The sequence below is a fragment of the Pongo pygmaeus genome, chromosome 20, assembly GCF_028885625.2.
Source record: "Pongo pygmaeus isolate AG05252 chromosome 20, NHGRI_mPonPyg2-v2.0_pri, whole genome shotgun sequence".
In the NCBI taxonomy this organism is placed as follows: domain Eukaryota; kingdom Metazoa; phylum Chordata; class Mammalia; order Primates; family Hominidae; genus Pongo; species Pongo pygmaeus.
The window spans coordinates 12,717,481-12,738,444 of record NC_072393.2 but is presented as its reverse complement, the minus strand read 5'-3'; the positions used below and the strand labels follow the sequence as shown (position 1 = coordinate 12,738,444).

Below are 20,964 nucleotides of genomic sequence, written 5' to 3'. Positions count from 1 at the left end.
TTCACTGTGTTAGCCAGGATGGTCTCGATCTCCAGACCTCGTGATCCGCCTCCCAAAAGTGCTGGGATTACAGGCGTGAGCCACCGCACCCGGCCTATTAGATTTTTTTCTATAGATTTTTTTGGAGCTCCTTATATATTCTGGGGTTTTTTTGATTTTGTTTTTGTTTTTGTTCTTTTGAGATAGAGTTTTGCTCTTGTTGCCCAGGCTGGAGTGCAATGGTGCGATCTCAGCTCACCGCAACCTCCACCTCACGGGTTCGAGCGATTCTCCTGCTTCAGCCTCCCGAGTAACTGGAATTGCAGGCATGGGCCACCATGCCCCGCTAATTTTGTATTTTTAGTAGAGGCGGGGTTATTCCATGTTGGTCAGGCTGGTCTCAAACTCCTGACCACGTGATCCGCCCGCCTCGGCCTACCAAAGTGCTGGGATTACAGGCGTGAGCCACTGCGCCCGGTCTATATTCTGGTTATTAATTCCTTGTCAGATGGGTAGTCTGCAAATATTTTCTCCCATTCTGTAGCTTGTCTTTTCACTTTGTTGTACGGAAGCTCTTTACTTAATGTGACCCCTTTATCTATTTTTGCTTTGGTTGCCTGAGCTTGTAGGGTATTACTCAAGAAATCTTTGCCCACTCCAATGTTCTGGAGAATTTCCCTATATTTGCTTTTAGTAGTTTCATAGTTTAAGGTCTTAGATTTGAATCTTTAACTGATTTTGATTTGATTTTTGTATATGGTGAGAAAGAGAGGTCTGTTTCATTATTTTGCGTATGGTTATGCAATTTTCCCAGTCTCTTTATTGAAGAGACTGTCCTTTTCCCAATGTATGTTCTTGGCACCTTTGTCAAAAATGAGTTCACCATAGATGTATGGATTTATCTCTGGCTTTTCTATTCAGTTCCACCGATCTTTGTGTCTGTTTTTATTCCAGTACCATGCCATTATGGTTACTGTAGCTCTAAAGTTAGATAATATGATTTGTAGTCATATTTAAATGATTTAAGTCAGGTAATATGATTCCTCCAGTTTTGTACTTTTTGCTTAGGATAGCTTTGGCTATTCTGGGTCTTCTTTGGTTCCATATACATCTTAGGATTTTTTTTCTATTTCTGTGAAGAGTGTCATTGGTATTTTGATTGGGATTGCATTAAATCTCTAGATTTCTTTGGTTAGTATGGACATTTTAACAATAGTGATTCTTCCAATGCATGAACATGAGTATCTTTTCATTTTTTGTCTTCTTCAATTTCTTGCATCAATGTCTTATAATTTTCATTGTAGGTATCATTTACTTCTTTGGGTAAGTTAATTCCTAGGTATTTAATTTTGTTTGTAGCTATTATAAATGGGATTACTTTATTGACTTGTTTTTTAGATTGTTTGCTGTTGGCATATAGAAATGCTACTGACTTTTGTATGTTGATTTTGTATCCTGGAACTTTACTGGATTGGGTTATCAGTTCTAATGGTTTTTTGGTGGAGTCTTTTTTTTTTTTTTTTTTTTTTGGAGACAGAGTCTCACTCTGTCGCCCAGGCTGAAGTGCAGTGGTATGATCTCAGCTCACTGCAACCTTGCCTCCTGGGTTCAAGCAATTCTTCTGCCTCAGCCTCCCGAGTAGCTGGGAGTACAGGTGCACGCCACCATGCCCAGCTAATTTTTGTATTTTTAATAGAGACGGGGTTTCACCATATTGGCCAGGCTGGTCTCAAACTCCTGACCTCGTGATCCACCTGCCTCAGCCTCCCAAAGTGCTGGTTGGTGGAGTCTTTAGTTTTTTCCAGATATAGGATTATAATATTTGCAAACAAGGACAATTTGCTTTCTTCCTTTCCAGTTTGGATACCCTTTATTTCTTTCTTTTGTCTGATTGCTCCAGCTAGGACTTCCAGTACTATGTTGAATAACAGTGGCAAAAGTGGGCATCCTTGTTGTGTTCCCGATCTTAGAGGAAAGGCTTTCAGTTTTTGCCCATCCAGTATGATACTAGCTATTGGTCTGTCATATATGGTTTTTTTTTTTTTTTTTTTTTTTTTTTTTTTTGAGATGGAGTCTTGCTTTGTTGCCCAGGCTGGAGTGCAGTGGTGCGATCTTGGCTCACTGCAAGCTCCACCTCCCGGGTTCATGCCATTCTCCTGCCTCAGCCTTCCAAGTAGCTGGGACTACAGGCACCTGTCACCACACCCGGCTAATTTTTTGTATTTTTAGTAGAGACGGGGTTTCACCGTGTTAGCCAGGATGTTCTCGATCTCCTGACCTCGTGATCCACCTGCCTCGGCCTCCCAAAGTGCTGGGATTACAGGCACAAGCCACCACACCTGGCCCATATATGGGTTTTATTATGTTGAGGTGTGTTCGTTCTGTACTCAGTTTTTTGAGGGTTTGTATCATGAAGAGATGTTGAATTTTATCAAATGCTTTTTGAGCATCCATTGAAATGATCGTATGGTTTTTGTCCTTCATTCTGTTGATATGATGTATCACATTAATTGATTTGCATATGTTGAACCAACCCTGTACCCCTGGGATAAATCCCACTTGGTCACGATGCATTATATTTTTAATGTGTTGTCGAATTCAGTTTGCTAGCATTTTGTTGAGGATTTTTGCATCAATATTCATCAGTGATATTGGCCTATAGTTTTCTTTTTTTGATGTGTCTTTGTCTGGTTTTGGTATCAGGGTAATAATGGCCTTGTAGACTGAGTTTGGAAGTATTTTCTACTCCTATATCTGGGTGCTCCAGTGTTGGGTGCAGATATATTTACAATTTTTATATGCTCTTGCTGAATTGACCTGTTTGTCATTATGTAGTGACCTTCTTTGAGAGACCAGGCTGTCATATGTAAGAATTCTTTTTTCCTTTTGTTTTTTGAATAGAGACAAGGGTCTCACTATGTGGCCCAGGCTGGTCTCAAACTCCTGACCTCAAGTGATCCTACCACTTTGGCCTCCTAAAGTACTGGGATTACAGGCATGAGCCACCACACTTGGCTGCATATGTAAGGATTCTTTTTTTTTTTTTGAGATGGAGTATCACTCTGTCATCCGGGCTAGAGTGAAGTGGCATGATCTCAGTTCACTGCAATCTCCACCCACCCGGATTCAAGTGATTCTCCTGCCTCAGCCTCCTGAGTAGCTGGGATTACAGGCATGCACCACTATGCCAGGCTAATTTTTTGTATTTTTAGTAGAGACAGGTTTTCACCATGTTGGCCAGACTGGTCTCGAACTCCTGACCACAGGCTATCCGGCCCCCTCGGCCTCCCAAAGTGCTGGGAATACAGGCATGAGACACTGCGCCCGGCCTGCATATGTAAGAATTCTTTGCCAGATCCAAGATTATCAATATTTCCCACCTTTCTTTCCTAGGATTATTATAATTTCACCTCTTATGTTTTGGTCTGTGATCTATTTTGGTGAATTACCATATATTGGGTGATGTAGGGTTCCAACTTCATTCTTTTGCATGTGGCTATCCAGTTGTCTCAGCACCAATTTATGAAAATAATAGTCTTTGCATACTCTTGGCAGCATTTTGAAAGTCATTTGAGTATATATATATATATATATATATATATATGAGTTTATTTCTGGGATTTCAATTCTATTCCATTGATCTCATCTATTTGACATTATAATTTTGCATTTACTGGAGACTGAATGACACAAATTGTAATCAGAAAACCATGGAGTTCTTCCCAGTTTGGAGAAAGGTAACAGTCATCTGCATAGTGCAAACCATCACAGGTTTTTCCGATGAATAGGGTGATATCTATCCAAATCCACAGTGATTTCCCAGTTGACAAATCCAAAAGAACTATGGATGTTTAGAGGGCAATTATCCAAGTTAGAATTGCAGCGAGCTACAGACAGAGGGTATCATTTTGATTTTCATCCCAATTTAGTTAAAAATAAGGTATATGGCCGGGGGCGGTGGCTCACACCTGTAATCCTAGCACTTTGGGAGGTCGAGGCTGGTGATTGCCTGAGCTCAGGAGTTCGAGACCAGCCTGGGCAACATGGTGAAACCCCGTCTCTACTAAAATACAAAATAAATTAGCTGGATGTGGCGGCGTGCACCTGTAGTCCCAGCTGCTCGGGAGGCTGAGGCAGGAGGATTGCTTGAACCCAGGAGACAGAGGTTGCAGTGAGCCAAGTTTGCCACTGCACTCCAGCCTAGGCGACAGAGCAAGACTCTGTCTCTACCAAAAAAAAAAAAAGTATATTTGACATTTTCAATCTTTAATGCTTTTTTAAACAAGAGAAGTAGCTGGGTAATTTTTGTTTCAATGATCCACAAAGAACCAAAAGCCCATGAAACTGTCCACAGTTATCATTTCCATATGGTAGATCTCCAGCACACATTAGGGAAGATAGAAAAAAAAAAAAGTAACAGCTTTGTGTTTTACTAGAGAGCAATTAAAACCTCATTTTTGTCCAATATTTCAATGACATATATGCATATCACTATATGTCATTGGAAATTAATGTGATATAATCATTAGTATTTCATTTGACTAGCCCCATCCAACCATACGTCCTATATTATGAATGAAAAATTTGAAGTATAGGGAGCACAAGGTCTTGCCTGCATTCCCATAGCCCACAGTGCTAATGGAATCTCTCCGTCTTTTTTTTTTTTTTTTTTTTTTGAGATGGAATCTCACTCTGTCACCCAGGCTGGAGTGCAGTGGCGTGATCTCGGCTCACTGCAACCTCCGCTTCCCAGGTTCAAGCGGTTCTCCTGCCTCAGCCTCCCGAGTAGCTGGGACTACAGGTGCACACAACTGTGCCCAGTTAATTTTTGTATTTTTGGTAGAGACAGGATTTCACCATGTTGGCCAGGCTGGTCTCAAACTCCTGACCTCGTAATCCACCCACCTCGGCCTCCCAAAGTGCTGGGATTACAGGTGTGAGCCATCGTGCCCAGCCCCGTAATCTCTCAGTTTTGAAGTTCAAATGTGTGCCACCACCTGTACTGGGCACTGTCAAAAATAGAAAACTCGCCCGGGCACTGTGGTTCATGCCTGTAATCCTAGCACTTTGAGAGGCTGAAGCGGGCGGATCACCTGAGGTCGGGAGTTTGAGACCAGGCTCACCAACATGGAGAAACCCCGTTTCTACTTAAAATACAAAATTAGCCAGGTGTGATGGTGCATGCCTGTAATCCCAGCTACTCGGGAGGCTGAAGCCGGAGAATTGCTTGAACCCAGGAGGCGGAGGTTGTGGTGAGCTGAGATGGTGCCACTGCACTCCAGCTGGGGCAACAAGAGTGAAATTCTGTCTCAAAAAAGAAAACTCAGAACACTGCAGGTACTGTATCAATGTTTACAAATAAGTTGTCAAATTTGAAAACAGGACTAATAAGACTACTTGGTGTTCCATTTATATTACATTCTGAAAAAGGCAAAGGTATAAGATTGTAAAGGAGAATAGTGGTTAAGAGTGGAGGAGTGGGCCGGGTGCAGTGGCTCACGCCTGTAATCCCAGCACTTTGGGAGGCCGAGGCCGGCAGATCACAAGGTCAGGAGATTGAGACCATCCTGGCTAACACGGTGAAACCCCAGCTCTACTAAAAATACAAAAAAAATTAGCCGGGCGTGGTGACAGGCGCCTGTAGTCCCAGCTACTCGGGAGGCTGAGGCAGGAGAATGGCGTGAACCTATGGTCAGGAGTTCGAGACCAGCCTGGCCAACATGGTGATACCCGGTCTCTACTAAAAATACAAAAATTAGCTGGAGTGGTGATGGGCACCTGTAGTCCCAGCTACTCGGGAGGCTGAGGCAGGAGAATCGCCTGAACCCAGGAGGCGGAGTTTTCAGTGAGCTGAGATTTTGCCACTGCAGTCCAGCCTGGGTGACAGGGTGAGAGTCTGTTTCGAAAAAGAAGTAATCAATTGGGAAGAGATCTAGGAATTTAATCAAGATATAGTGTAGACTGTAGGCCTACTGTTTTTCAGGAGATAATTGGAGAATAAGATTTTTTGGGCCAGGCGTGGTGGCCCATGCCTGTAATCCCAGCACTTTGGGAGGCCGAGGCGGGCAGATTACCTGAGGTCAGGAGTTCAAGTCCAGCCTGGCCAATATGGTGAAACCCCGTCTCTATTAAGAATACAAAAAAAATTAGCTGGGCATGGTGGCAGATGCCTGTAATCCCAGCTACTCGGGAAGCTGAGGCAGGAGAATCACTTGTACCTGGGAGGTGGAGGTTGCAGTGAGCCGAGACCGTGCCATTGCACTCCAGCCTAGGCAACAAGAGCAAAACTCCGTCTCAAAAAAAAAAAAAAGATTTTTTGGGAGAGGGAGGGGGATCTGCAGGTGTCATACTAAAATAGAAATTATTTCTTTAAGCTGGGCATGCTAGTGCACACCTGTAGTCCCACTTACTTGGGAGGATGAAGCAGTCCAGCCTGGGTAACATAACAAGATTACATCTTAAAAAAACAAAAACAAAAAACAGAAAAATGAACAGAGCCTGAGAAATATGCAGGACACTATTTAGTTGACCGATATGTGTGTAATAGAATTTCCCAAAGGAGAGGAGAAGAGTCTGGCAGCTCTTCAAAGATTGAAGATAGAATTACCATGTAACCCATCGATTCCACTCCTAAGTGTATTCCCAAGAGAAATGAAATCCTATGTCTACAGAAAAACTTGTACATGGATGTTTATAGCAATGTTATTAATAACAGCTAAAAGGTGGAAACAAACCAAATGCCTATTAATGGATGAATGGATAAACAAAATGGGCTATATCGATACAATGAAATATTGTTTTACTGTAAACAACAAATGAAGTATTGATACAAACTTCAATGTAAATGTCCCTTGAAACAGTTATGCTAAGTGAATGAAGTTAATCTCACAAAGAACACATAGTATATGATTCCATTCCAAGTCTAGAATGGGAAAGCTATATAGCAACCAAAAGTAAATTAATGGTTGCTTAGGACAGAGGCTTGGAGGAGGAAGATGGGAAGATAGGACAGTGACAGCCAAAGGCTACAGGGGTTTCCTTTTTTTTTCCTTCCTTCTTTCCTTCCTTCCTTCCCTCCTTCCCTCCCTTCCTTCCTTCTTTCATTCCTTCCTTCTGACAGGGTCTCACTCTGTCACCCAGGCTGGAATGCAGGATCACAGTTGACTGTAGCCTTGACCTCCTGGGTTCGAACAATCCTCGGGCCTCAGCCTCCCCAGTAGCTGGGACTACAGGTGTGCACCACCATGCCCTGCTAATTTTTAAAAAATTTTCTTAGAGATGGGGGAGGGGGGTTCCCACTATGTTGCCCAGGCTGATCTCAAACTCCTGGGCTCAAGCAGCCCTCCCACCTCGGTTTCCTAAAGTGCTGGAACTACAGGTGTGAGCCATCATGCCCAGCCCATTAGTAGTTTTGATCCAATATCTTAAGTATATTGAGTTTCCTGGTACATGCCAAATTTACGTAATCTTTTGCGGTTTTTTAAATAATCTCAGTGAAAATAGGAATTAATTGCCTTATCGATATCATAGCCATTTACATTTCAAGGTTCTCTAGGGGCTGGGTGCAGTGGCTCACGCCTGTAATCCTAACACTTTGGGAGGCTGAGGCCAGCAGATCACTTGAGCCCAGGAGTTCAAGATCAGCCTGGGTAACATAGTGAGATCCTGTTTCTACAAAATAAAAATAGAAAGAAAGAAATTAGTCAAGCATGGTGGCACGCGCCTGAGGTTCCAGCTACTCAGATGGCTGAGGTGGGAGGATTGCTTGAGCCCAGAAGGTGGAGGTTGCAGTGAGCTCTGATTGCACCACTGCATTCCAGCCTGAGGGACAAAGAAGGGCCCTGTCTCAAAAACAAAAACCACAAACCAAACAAACATAAAGGACCCACACAAGTTCTCTAGGGACATAGTCAAAAACTGGTCCGAAATAAATATCCTTCCAGTGTTCAGTTTTACTGAACACATCTCATGGCTTTGGGTTGAACTGAAAAGAATTCCTCACTGGACACGGTGGTTCATGCCTGTAATCCCAACACTTTGGGAAGCCAAGGAGGATCACCTGAGCCCAGGAGTTCGAGACTAGCCTGTGCAACATAGTGAGACCACCCCACCGCCGCCATCTCTACCAAAAAAAAAAAAAAAGGAACTCCTTCTCTCAGACTAGGGATGTGGGGTCCAAACTTCCCACTAGAGCAAAGTGTGGGGGGAGGGAAGGGATGGGTGACGGCCTAAACCCTGTCAGTTGTCAAAGATTAAAACGTAGTCACTCTTTGTTAGGTATGATGAGGTCACTCTGTCACTCTAAGTGTCTGTATTGTAAACAAGAGTCAGAAATCCATGAATGGCCTCGCAGCCTTATGCTAAGTCTGGGAGCATAAGGCTCCGTTCCAGTCTGGCATGGCCCGGGCGCCCTTTTTCGCTGTGGACAAAGAGCCTTTATCTGGAAACTGACCCTGGAATTTCCTGCGCTGTGCACGCTTGTGTCTCCGCGCTCAGAAGGAGCTGCAGGAAGACACCAGTGCCCGACCCCGGGTACGTTAACAAATTCTGCTTAGATGCAAATATCCGTGGCAGGGGAACAGATTCCTGACCCCGGACGAACGCAGGTTGCTTAGAGACGCGACTTCTCCACTAGCTGTCACTCAGGCAACGAAGGCGGGTCCAAGAGTGCAATGTCCAATCAGGGGCGCCGCCGGGAAGGCGGGCGGAGGGGACGCTGCGCAAACGGCGAGGGCGTCGCTGCCAGCCGCTGCGCTCCGCTTTGGGGTCTCCTCACCCCACAAGGGCCTCAGGTGGAGGTAGCACCTGTACTGGCCGCGGGAGAGGTAGACAGGACACCAGGACATCCCAGAGTCTGGGAAATGGTGAGTGTGCGGGGCTGGGGGTCTTGAGATGGGGGAGAGGGGCGGGTTGGAACCGGCCGGATCTGGATGTGGTGGGACCCAGGCCTCCCCGCCGTTGTCTCCCGGGTCTGTGGACCCGAGTCCTCCTGGCGCAGCTCGGCCCTCGGTCTCTTTGGCCGCAGGATGGGGCTGGGCCGGTAGCCGGGACCCCGGGCGTCTTGTCCAGTCCCTGCGCGGCGACTGCGGCCCCAGTCCCGGAGCCCTCTCTGGGCAGCTCCGAGCCCGCAGCCTCGCGTCTCCCCAGATTGTGCGGGGGCACGGGAGGGTCATGGGGGGAATCCCGTCTCGGGCGTGGGGTTCGTGCGTGAGAGGAGCAGTGTTGTGTGGGGTCCTCAGTCCCTCTTTTCTTCCCAAGGGAGGACTCGTTTCTCAAGGTTTCCAAGTGTATGGGAAGCTAGATCTCAAACCCACGACCGTGTCCTCCAGCCTGGCTCTTCCCAGAGCTGGGATTAAATCCCTAAATTTCTAGATCCCTTTCAAATGCCAGTGTCTTCTCTTCAGTTCACAACGTCGTTATTTCAACCAGACGCAGTATTTTAATTATCCTTTTTGTACAGAAGAATGGATGGTTCTTTTTAAAAGATTTAACGTATGCTTTTGGGTATTTACCTGAGAGGAAAACAGAGGAGAAGGACTTGAAGCTACCTCGTGTAAAATGCTTGTGCCTCTCTTGCCAGTATCTCTCCTGGGACCTGACATCCTATGGGAACTCCTTTGGGTTGAATCTCCTTTTTGGAAACTTTTCTGGGAGATCTGTCCTTTCCAGCGCAGCACTTCCCCTCCCTGGGCTTATCACCTTGAAAAGATTTACTCACTTAATTGATTCTCAAAAAATGTAAAATATACGTAATTAGGAGACCTACAGCCTAGCCAACATGGCGAAACCTCGTCTCTACTAAAAATACAAAAAATTAGCCGGGTGTGGTGATGCACGTTTGTAATCACGGCTACTCAGGAGGCTGAGGCAGGATAATCGCTTGAACCCGGGAGGCAGAGGTTGCAGTTAAGATGAGATTGTGCCACTGCACTACAGCTTCGGCGACAGAGACTCTGTCTCAAAAAAATAAAAAAATAAAATAAAATAAACCTTTAGAGTGGATGTAAAATATTTCCAAAGAGGCAAGAAAGAGATGGGTTTCAGAAAATAATAAAATATCAAGCTAGGAGCGGTGGCTCACGCCTGTAATCTCAGCACTTTGGGAGGCTGAGTCAGGAGGATCGCTTGAGCTCAGGAGTTCAAGACCAGCCTAGGTGACATAGAGAGACCTCGTCTCTACTAGAAATTAAAAAAAAAAAAAAATTAGCTGGGCGTAATTGCCTGCACTTGTAGTCCCAGCTACTTGGGAGGCTGAGGCGGGAGGATTGCTTGAGCCCAGGAAGTTGAGGCTGCCTTGAGCCTTGATCATGCCACTGCACTCCAGGCTCAGCAAGGTCTCACACCTTGTCTCAAAAACCGAAAATAATAATGAAATATCCCAGTATGATATTGCATTTATTAAAAATTTTTGTTTCTCTTTTTGTCTTCTGAGAATGTGTAGCAAGTTCCTCAGGTCTGTTCTTTCTTTTTGGGTGATTTAAATGGAATTCCATTCTGGGCTCAAGTCATCCACCTGCCTCAGCCTCCCCTTTGATTTCTTCAAACACTGGGTTTGTCTCATGTAAATATCAGTAGTGGTCCAGGTCACTTGACTGGAGAGCAAAGAAGACTCAGGTCAGTGACTCCAAGCTCTAAGGCCAACCCTTGGGTCGGCCAAGGGATGTAATTGAAGGCCCAGTTGTTTCTTCCTAGGGAGCCTCCCCTGCTCCTACCTGCTCATACCTACTGTGGAAGGAGCCCTTTGTACTGAGAGAAGCTGCTGAGCACTGGAAAGCTGGGGATCTGAATGAGCGTTGGGGGATTGGCTGAATCCAGTGATGCCCTTCCTGAGGGCATAATTGTGGTTTCCTTGGGCCTATTTTTAGACATTAGGTTTGAGTTCTGCATCTGTTGTTTGGTGCACTCAGTGTAATTTTTCTATAGTGAGAAAGTCTGTAAAGGCCAGGAGATCTGTCTCCTGGACACAGGATGAATGAACTGGGGAGTTAATTTGGGTCGGAACCTTAATCTCAGTCCAGTTGAGAGTTTCCTCACTTATGACAATTGAAGTGGCGATTTCCCTGTCACCAGGGGTGAGGGAATGTGTGGAGCTCTCAGAGTTCATTCCTTTGGCTCCTCAGGTGCCCCTGCTGTCTGTCACCAGGGACTGTCTCACTCTAAGGGTTGTTGCCCAACAGCAAGAATGTGGGCCCCAAGCTTGTGTATGTGTTTAGCTTTCTGAGTGTGGGTTTTCCTTCTGAATTGTGGGGAGGCAGGCTGCTAGTCTGAGCTGACTTGAGAGAGAGAGGGAGAGAGAGAGGGAGAGGGAGCGTGTGTGTGTGTGTGTGTGTATGTGTGTGTATGTGTGTGTGTGTGTGTATTTTAGAGGTGGGTTCTCACTTTGTTGGCCAGGCTGGTCTCAAACTGCTGGCCTCAAACAGTGGCTTTCCTTTCCTTTCCCTTCCCTTCCCTCCCCTCCCCTCCTCTCCTCTCCCCTCCCCTCCCCTCCCTGTCCCTTCCCTTCCCTTCCCTTCCTTCTTTCTTTCTTTCCCCTTCCTTCCTTCCCTATTTTTTTTTTAAGTCAGTGTCTCGCTCTGTCACCCAGAGTAGGGTGCAGTGGTGTGATCATAGCTAACTGTAACCTCCAACACCTTTCTTGGCTCAAATGATCCTCCCACCTCCGCTTCACAAGTACCTAGGACTACAGGTGTGCACTGTCACACCTGGCTAATTTGTAAATTTTTTGTAGATCCTCACTGTGTCCAGGCTGGTGGTTTTTTTTTCCCTTTGGATTCCTTTATTTGCTGACTATTACAGCAGCCAAATTCTAGTTTCTGTTAACACTTTTTAATGTTATTCCATATGTGAATGTGTTAAATTTTGTTTCTTGGGTTTGAAAATGTAAGTCAATTGAAAGGTATGATGCAACTAAGGCAAGAAAATTCTGAAACCGGGCCGGGCCGGGTGTGGTGGCTCACGCCTGTAATTTCAGTGCTTTGGGAGGCCGAGGCAGAGGGATCACTTGAGGTCAGAAGTTCGAGACCAGCCTGGCCAACTTGGTGAAACCCTGTCTCTACTAAAAATATAAAAATTAACCAGACATGTAATTTTTGGTGGGTGCCTGTAATCCCAGCTACTCAGGAGGCTGAGGCAGGAGAATTGCTTGAACCCCGGGTTGCGGGGGAGGTTGCAGTGAACCGAGATTGTGCACTGCACTCCAGCCTGGGCAACAGAGCAAGACTCCATCTCAAAACAAAAAAAAAGAAAGAAAACTCTGGAACCAAACAGAATATTTGTTTCTTTTAGGCAAGAGAACCTCAAGATAAGAGATGGATGTATTTACATTCTCAGGTACATTTTTCATTTTTAGATCAGTTTTTGTATGTGCATGTCATAGAGTACTTTGAAATTTAAAAGAGGCCAGGCATCATGGCTCATGCCTGTAATTCCAGCACTTTGGGAGGCTGAGGCAGTTGGATTGCTTGAGCCCAGGAGTTTGAGACCAGCGTGGGCAACATGGCGAAACCCTGTCTCTACCAAAAAAAAAAAAAAAAAAAATTAGCCAGGTGTGGTAATTTTAGCTGGGTGTAGTCCCAGCTACTCAGGAGGCTGAGATGGGAGTATCCCTTGAGCCTGGGAGGCAGAGGTGGCAGTGAGCCAAAATTGAGTCAGTGTGCTTCATTCAGCCTGGGTGACAGATTAAAACCCTGTCTCAAAAAACAAAAAAACCAAAACCAAAAAAACCTCAAAGTCTATATGATTCCTATTGCAAATGAATTTCCACTTGAACTGAAAGGAAAATGCAATTGAACTTTTTTTTTTTTTTTCTGAGACGGAGTCTCGCTTTGAGATGGAGTCTCACTCTGTCGCCCAGGCTGGAGTGCAGTGGCGTGATCTCGGCTCACTGCAAGCTCAGCCTCCCAGGTTCACGCCATTCTCCTGTCTCAGCCTCCCGAGTAGCTGGGACTACAGGCGCTCGCCACCACGCCTGGCTAATTTTTTGTATTTTTAGTAGAGATGGGGTTTCACCGTGTTAGCCAGGATGGTCTTGATCTCCTGACCTCATGATCCACCCGCCTTGGCCTCCCAAAGTGCTGGGATTACAGGTGTGAGCCACTGCACCTGGCCTGAACTTCTTTATTTGGTAGAATAACTACTCAAAGCTTATATATATTTGAAAATCCTAACATACTTAAGATAAAATGCTAATGCATTATAATATGCTACTCCTTCCCAATAACACCTCCCAGTGTGAGATGGTAGGACACATAATAATGCACCTTGTCATTATAGTTAGAAAGAGATTTGAAAATTTTTCACTTTTGTAATTGTCAGTGTTTAAAGTATTAAGTTTTTTTTTGTTTTTTTTTTAAAGACAGGGTCTCGCTCTGTTGTCCTAGTTAGAGTACAGTGGCACAATCATAACTCACTACAGCCCTGAACTCCTTTCACCTCTGCCTCCCAAGTAACTAGAATTAGAGACATGAGCCACCATACCCAGCTAATTTTATATGTATATTCTTTTTTGTAGAGACAGGGTCTCACTCTCTTGACCGGATTAGTCTTGAACTCCTGGCTTCAAGCAATCCTCTCAACTTGGCTTCCCAAAATTCCCTAATATAAGCCACCATGCCCAGCTGGATTCAGTCTTTTTTTTTGAGACGGAGTCTCACTCTGTTGCCAGGCTGGGGTGCAGTGGCGCGATCTCAGCTCACTGCAATTTCCTACTCTCAGGTTCAAGCAATTCCCCTGCCTCAGTCTCCCGAGTAGCTGGGACTACAGGCGTGCACCATCACGGCCAGCTAATTTTTTTGTATTTTAGTAGAGACGAGGTTTCACCATGTTGGCCAGGATGGTCTCGATTTCCTGATCTCGCGATCCACCTGCCTTAGCCTCCCAAAGTGCTAGGATTACAGGCATGAGCCATCGCGCCCGGCCTGGATTAAGTCTTAGAATTGTTTCATATGTAAGAAATTTTAAATCAAAATTTAAAAAGCAAAAGTAAGTTGATTAAAAATGAAGATTATTAAGTAGTAAAATATGGCTTATTTAAATTTAGCTGTTTATTTTAAAGAAATCATGCATGTGGAAGTTAGAAAAAAATCCACAATAGTTGAGTCTAACTTGAAAAGACTCACTGCCAGCATATCCTGGTCCACTCCAGCCAGGGCACTTGCTCTAGCCACCCCCCAAATACCCACTTTTGATATTTTTTTATTTTTTTTAAGATGGGGTCTTGTTCTGTTGCCCAGGCTGGAGTACAATGACATGATGATAGCTCATTGCAGCCTGAACCTCCTGGGCTCAAGTGATCTTTCCACCTCAGCCTCTTCAGTAGCTGGGACTACAAGTGTGTGTTGCCACTCCCAGCTAATTTTTAAATTTTTTGTAGTGATGGAGTCTTACTATGTTGCCCAGGCTAGTCTTGAACTCCTGGGCTCAGGCAATCCTCCTGCCTCAGCCTGTCAAAGCACTGGTGTTATAGGTATAAACCACTGTGCCTGGCCTTTTAATAATTTCTTAAGCATACTGTCAGTATTTCTTTTTATAAAAATAAGCAATTGCAAATGCATGTTTTTCATACTCATGTTTGTTCTGTAATGAGTAGTTGGACTCTGCATGTTTTGATTTTGGCTGTGGACATCATAAGCGTCACCCTTCTCTCTTCTCCTCGTGCTGCACACCTGGGCAAGCTGAAAAAGTCAGAGCAGGAAATTCAAACCACAGAAGCTCCTGCCCTTGAGCAGGAACTCTCTTGTAGCCCCACCCCCAAACTACAATAAAAACCCGGGCCAGGAGGCTTTCTTTGCCCTCTGAAGCTATGTCACACCTGCTTGAGCAGCCTGCTCTGCTTTCCCCAAGACCTCAATGATCACAGTAGTGAGTCTTTTCATACCCTTTGGTGTCTGTTCTCCACGCTGTTATTAGTGTCAACATTGGAACGACATAGGAATTGTTACCATGAGCATGGTGTTCAGACATTGACTGTCACCCCATGGGTCTGTCTTCTCTTGCACTGAATTGCTACCTGCTCTGTTGCCTGATGGCCAGCATGCACTTTCAGCTGCTGCTTTCTGGGAAGCTACTACTTTGAGTTTTGCTACTCTGTGCTGCATGTTGTGCCCTGCCAAGTCTGGGTTCTATGTTTAGCCAACTGGAGTTGGCAGTTTTGATAATTCCTTGGCTTTTAGGAAAAGGAATATGAGATTGGATACTCCTTAAAGTGGTCCTGGGTAGTGTTTCTTGGCCTGGACTTATCTGTGTGTTTTAGAGTAAAGCTGTGACTGCTGCTGACCTGACATACAAGGTGCTCATGGGAAAGACTACCTGCCAGAGCAGTCATTTTTGAAAAAGAGACGAAAGAGAGGGGGAAAGGCAGCTAGCTGTTAGACGGTGGGCCGAGTCCACACTCCTAATAGCACAGGGCTCACAAGGACCCTTAAGTGCTGCTGCTGTTGCTCTATTGCAGCAAGGATGCGGACCCTCAGGATCATAGGGCACACTCATGGTTCCTCTGCAGCATTGCAAAGGGTTCATTCAAAGCCAGCTTAAGGCCCAGGTCCTTAAATTCTATAAAGCAACCATGAGGGACAGGTCCCTAAGCCTGATGATAGTGATTTGTGGCTCTCTGGAGGGAAAAGAACACCCCTCCCCTGTAGAGAGGATTTTGCTGTCAAAATATATCCAGGGACAAAAACAAAAACAAAACAAACATGTTAGGAAGGAAAGGAACAAAAAAAAATGCTGAAAAAGAGGTCCACAATTTGACCCAATTGGAAATTCCAAATAGACTAAAGGAATTTAGACAACAAAAAAGATAAAAGAGCCTCTATATCATAGGCTCTGTATTAATTTTAACATCTTATGTAATGTATTAATTGACACACTATAGGATTAGCCAATACAAGGGCTCAAATTATGGTTATACGTGGGAGACCCACTAAAATTTAAGCAAGGTATCCCCTGATAATCTTAAGGGAGTTACTGAATATAAAATACAGGACAAATAAGTATGTCTCATCTTAGCCATCATAACTGTGCCTAAATTCCCCATGTTCATGGCACCCAGTGTCCTAAAATATCCCAGAGTGAACAGGTAAACTCTAAGCCAGTGAGTCATAAGTGAAATTTAAATTAAATCTTTGGCACTTACAAATTGGCTTGACAGAATGAGACCCTATGGAACTTACTCCCCAGTTAAATTAGTTACGATGGCTCAATATAAATTGAACAGGGCCTTGAAGGGTTGAAAAGTATTATATAAAACCTATTTAGTGAGGAAGTGATTATTCCCCGTGCTTCTCGTTTTAACAGTACAATTTGGCCTTTCTTAAACTTGGAAAGAGTGAATGGCAACCCACAATGGATTACCGCAACCTTGATGCTGTGGTCCCACCCATTAAGCCCCTATACCAATACCCAACATGGAAATTACTGACACCATCCAGCTGATCTCACAGATTTCACCATCTCACGGATTTGTATATGTCTGTTCTGTTTCTCACCATCTCACAGATTTGTATATGTCTGTTCTGTTTAGTGCTTATTTCAACAGCCACTTAGCTGTAGTTTGCAGTTTTACCTCTGAAGGCTGATTATACACCTTTACCTAGTTTTCCAAGGGAACCTCAACAGCCTTGCCATTGCACAGTCTTTGCAGGCAAAATCTGAACTGCATCCACCTTTCTATAGGAGCACAGGTATGACATTACATTAATGACAGCCTTGTCTGAGGACATTGTTTTGACATTCATTCAGGACACATAAATACTGAAAAAAAAAAATAGAGCTTACAAAAAGTCCATTGCCCCATATATAAAATAAGAGACCTTTATGTTTTGGTTAAGTTCTTAAAAACCTTTTGGTAAAAGGAGGGCTGCTCCATCCCTGACACTACTATAAAATAGCTATTGTCCCTCTGACTACCCACAGCATCTTCTAGGTTCTTTTGATGTTCTGGAGGCAAATATTCCTTGTTTATAAATTTTACTTAAGCCCATTTTATGCTGTTAATTGCAAATTGGCCCACCTTAAATGTGTACCCCTACCGCAAAAGGCTCTAGAGTCTTTTTCATTCTCTTAACATAGAGCTTTCATAGAGGAGGAGCTTTTTCATTTTAATGAAGTCAAACTTTTACTGTTTTATTTTGTATGGATTTTGCTTATATCTAAAAATTTATCACCTAGGGTCACCTAGATTTTCTTCTTCATTAACTTTTAGGTATCCTATAACTTTACTTTTTTTTTTTTTTTTTTTTTTTGAGACAAGTTCTCCCTCTTGCCCAGGCCGGAGTGCAGTAGTGCAATCTTGGCTCACTGCAGCCTCAACCTCCTGGGCTCAAGCACTCCTCCCACTTCAGCCTCCTGAGTAGGTGGGACTACAAGTGTGCACCACCACACCTGGCTAATTTTTGTATTTTTTGTAGAGATGGGGTCCCACTTAGTTGCCCAGACTGGTCTCAAACTCCTGACTTCAAGCTATCCTCCTGCCATGGCCTCCCAGAGTGCTGGGATTACAGGCATGAGCCACTGCTCCTGGCCTAGATTTTACATTTAGATCTATGATCCATTTTGAGCCAGTTTTTGTTTAAGGTGTAACGTCTGTTTCTAGATTCGTGTTTTTTTCATTGTGTTTTGCATGTGGATGTTCAGTTTTTCCAACACTGTTTGTTGAAAAAGGCTGTCTTTTTTCATTGAATTTCTGTTGGTCATTTGTTGAAAATCAGATGACTCAGTGAGTCTATACTATACTAATGTGAGTCTGTAAGAAAGCAATTGACTTTTGTATATTAAGATTATATCCTTCAATCTTGCTATGCCTCCTTTCCCCCTAGTTTAAGGAGTTTGTTGTGGATTCTTTGAGATTTTCTACTTAGACAATCATGTCATATGCGACAAATACAGTGATATTTCTTCCTTCTCAATCTGTGTATCTTCTCTCCTCCCCTCCCCTCCCCCCTCCGCTCCCCTCTCCTCTCATTAGTTACAGTTTGAGTATAATCTGTTGAGTAGGAGTGGTAGGAGGGGACATCTTTGCCCATTTCCTCATCTTACCAGGAAACCATCTAGTTTCTCACTATTAAATATGATATTAGCTGCAGGTTTCCTATAAATACTGCTTCTCAAAAAGAGGAAAGTCTCTCTATCTCCAGTTTCTTCTCATAAATGCATGTTGGATTTTGCCCATAGCTTTTTCATTTTTATTTTTCCCACTTACATTTGTGATATTAGTAATTTCTGTTCTCTCTCTGTTTTTCAGTTAGCTTAACCATACATTTATCAAATATATTGATCTTTTCAAAGAAACACCTTTGGTTTTGTTTAATTTCTCTTTTTACTATTTCTTCTGTTGTGCACTTACTTTGGGTTTAATTTGCTCATATTTTCTTGCTTTCCTAATGTAGATGCTTAGATTTTTTTTTTTTTTTTAGACGGAATCTCACTCTGTTGCCCAGGCTGGAGTACAGTGGTGCGATCTCAGCTCACTGCAACCTCCGCATACTGGGTTCAAGCGATTCTCCTGCCTCAGCCTCCCGAGTAGCTGGGACTACAGGTGCCCACCACCATGCCCAGCTAATTTTTGTATTTTTAGTAGAGACAGGGTTTTACTACTTTGGCCAGGCTGGTGTCGAACTCCTGACCTCAGGTGATCTGCCTGCCTCGGCCTCCCAAAGTACTGGGATTACAGGTGTGAGCCATTGTGCCTGCCAGGATTTACATGTTTTTAATATTCAGTGTCCATTTTACAAGTTATGGTAGCTATAGTCACTTTATTTTGTTTATTTATTTTTTTTGAGACGGAGTCTCGCTCCATCACCCAGGCTGGAGCGCGGTGGCGCAATTTCGGCTCACTGCAACTTCCGCCCTCTGGGTTGAAGCGATTCTCTTGCCTCAGCCTCCCAAGTTGCTGGGACTACAGGCACCCGCCACCAGGCCCGGCTAATTTTTTGTATTTTTAGTAGAGACGAGGTTTCACCGTGTCAGCCGAGATGGTCTCGATCTCCTGACCTCGTGATCCCCCCCCTTAGCCTCCCAAAGTGCTGGGATTACAGGCGTGAGCCACCGCGCCCGGCAGCTATAGTCACTTTGAATACTTTCATCTTTTAGCTTTTATACTAGAGTTGAAAGTGATGTTTGTACCACCATTATGTATTAGAATATTCTGGATTTGACTATACTTTTGCCTTTACCCGTGAGTTTTATACTTTCATATGTTTTTGTGTTGCTAATTAGCTTAACACTTTGAATGTATTGTCCCACTCTCTTGACATCCAAGGTTTCTGCTAAGACATGTATTTATAGTCTTACAGGTGTTGGTGAGGATTTGGAGAAAAGGGAACCTTGGTATACTGTTGGTAGAAGTTTAAATTTAAATTGATACAGCCATTATGGATAATAGCATGGAGGTTTATCAGAAAATTAGAAAAGGAATTGCCGTATGATCCAGCACTCTGCTTCTCCATATTTACCTAAAGGAATTGAAATCAACATCTTGAAGAGATATGTGCACTCCCATGTTCACTGCAGCATTGTTCACAACAGCCAAGATATGTAAACAACCTAAATGTGTGTCAACAGATGAATGTGTGATGTATACATAAAATAAAATATGATATAGCCTTTAAAAAAAGGAAATCCTGCCATTGACAACACCATGGATGGACATAGGGGACATTATGCTCAGTGAAATAAGCCAAACAGAAAGGCACATTCTTTGTGATCTCACTTATATATGTAATCTAAAATAATCAAACTCATAGAAGCATAGAGTAGAATGGTAATTTGCCAGGGAAGGGGGAAATGGAGAGATGAAGTTGAAGAATACAAAGCTTCAGTTATGCAGATAAATGAGCTTTGAAGATCTACTATATGGCATAGTACCTATAGCTAACAACACAATGATTTTATAGTTAAACATTCCTTTAAAAAATTTTTTAAAATTTTTATTCATTTTTAAGATGGGATCTTGCCCCATTATCCAGGCTGGAGTGCAATGGCACAATCATGGCTCACTGCAGCCTCAAACTCCTGGGCTCAAGCAATCCTCCTGTCCCAGCCTCTTGAGTAGCTGGGACTACAGGCGAATGCCACCACACCCAGCTAAGATTTTTACTTTTTTTTCTAGAGATGTGATCTCACTATGTTGCCTAGGCTGGCCATGAATTCCTGGCATCAAGTGATCCTCCCACCTTAGCCTTCCAAAGTGCTGGGGTTCAGGTGTGAGCCACCGTGCCTAGTCTTAAAATTTCTAAACTAGATATTATGTTGTATTCTTAACACATAGAGAGACACACAAATAGTAATAATAATGAAGGGGGAAAGAAACTTTTGTGATGAATACGTCTATGTCCTGATGATACTGATGGCTTCATAGGTGTATACTTATCCCCAAACTCATTGAGTTGTATACATTAAATATGTACAGCTTTTTCATGTCAATCATTGCCTCAATAAGTGATTTAAAAATATAAATTTATAGGTGAGCCTTGGTCAGTCATTAATTAGTCACTTGATGTTCTCCTCTGGCTTATCTCCATCCTGCTTCATAGATGGCCACAGTCTTGATTATTTGATTATTCTTTATACCTTTATCTTCTGTTATCTTTCACTATGTGATGTTCTTTTAGTTGAGCCTTATTTGAACTTTAAATACATGTGTATTAGTGGAATTAACAATGAAAAGGGTTTTGAGTGGTTTTGCCTCTGTGTTTCACATGATAGTGACAGGCTAGGGGAATCCAATTTTATCATCCAATCCATTGATGGTGGTGTTTGGGCTTTTTCAAGTTCATTTTTTGCTCTTGTGAAAAATGCTGATCCTATTGTTTTGGTATCTGTGTCTAAGTACAAATACACAATAACTTCTCTGAATGTTGGAGGAAAATCACTGTGCTATAGATTATGGTCAAGATCAAGTTTACAGGAAATAGCAATGGAGTGTATCAGTTGATCTTTCTTCCCTTCATGCATAACTATTTGTTTATTGGCAGTGGTCATCAATACTTG

General features: G+C 43.5%; 1 protein-coding gene across 4 annotated transcripts in view; it reads left to right on the top strand.

The window, feature by feature from the left end:
* Positions 1 to 20,964, top strand: part of ZNF709 (zinc finger protein 709) — a 52,357-nt gene that overhangs the window by 21,237 nt on the left and 10,156 nt on the right. The window contains exons 1-2 of one of the 4 annotated variants that reach the window (XM_054464079.2): positions 8,700 to 8,843; positions 12,265 to 12,309. The exons of 1 other annotated variant lie outside the window; for it this stretch is intronic. In XM_054464079.2, the coding sequence (XP_054320054.1) occupies positions 8,841 to 8,843; positions 12,265 to 12,309 (48 nt within the window). In that variant the 5' untranslated portion in view covers positions 8,700 to 8,840. Of the gene's footprint in view, positions 1 to 8,687; positions 8,844 to 12,264; positions 12,310 to 20,964 lie in introns of those variants that run through there. 2 more of the 4 variants (XM_054464080.2, XM_054464082.2) reach the window with 2 other exon arrangements.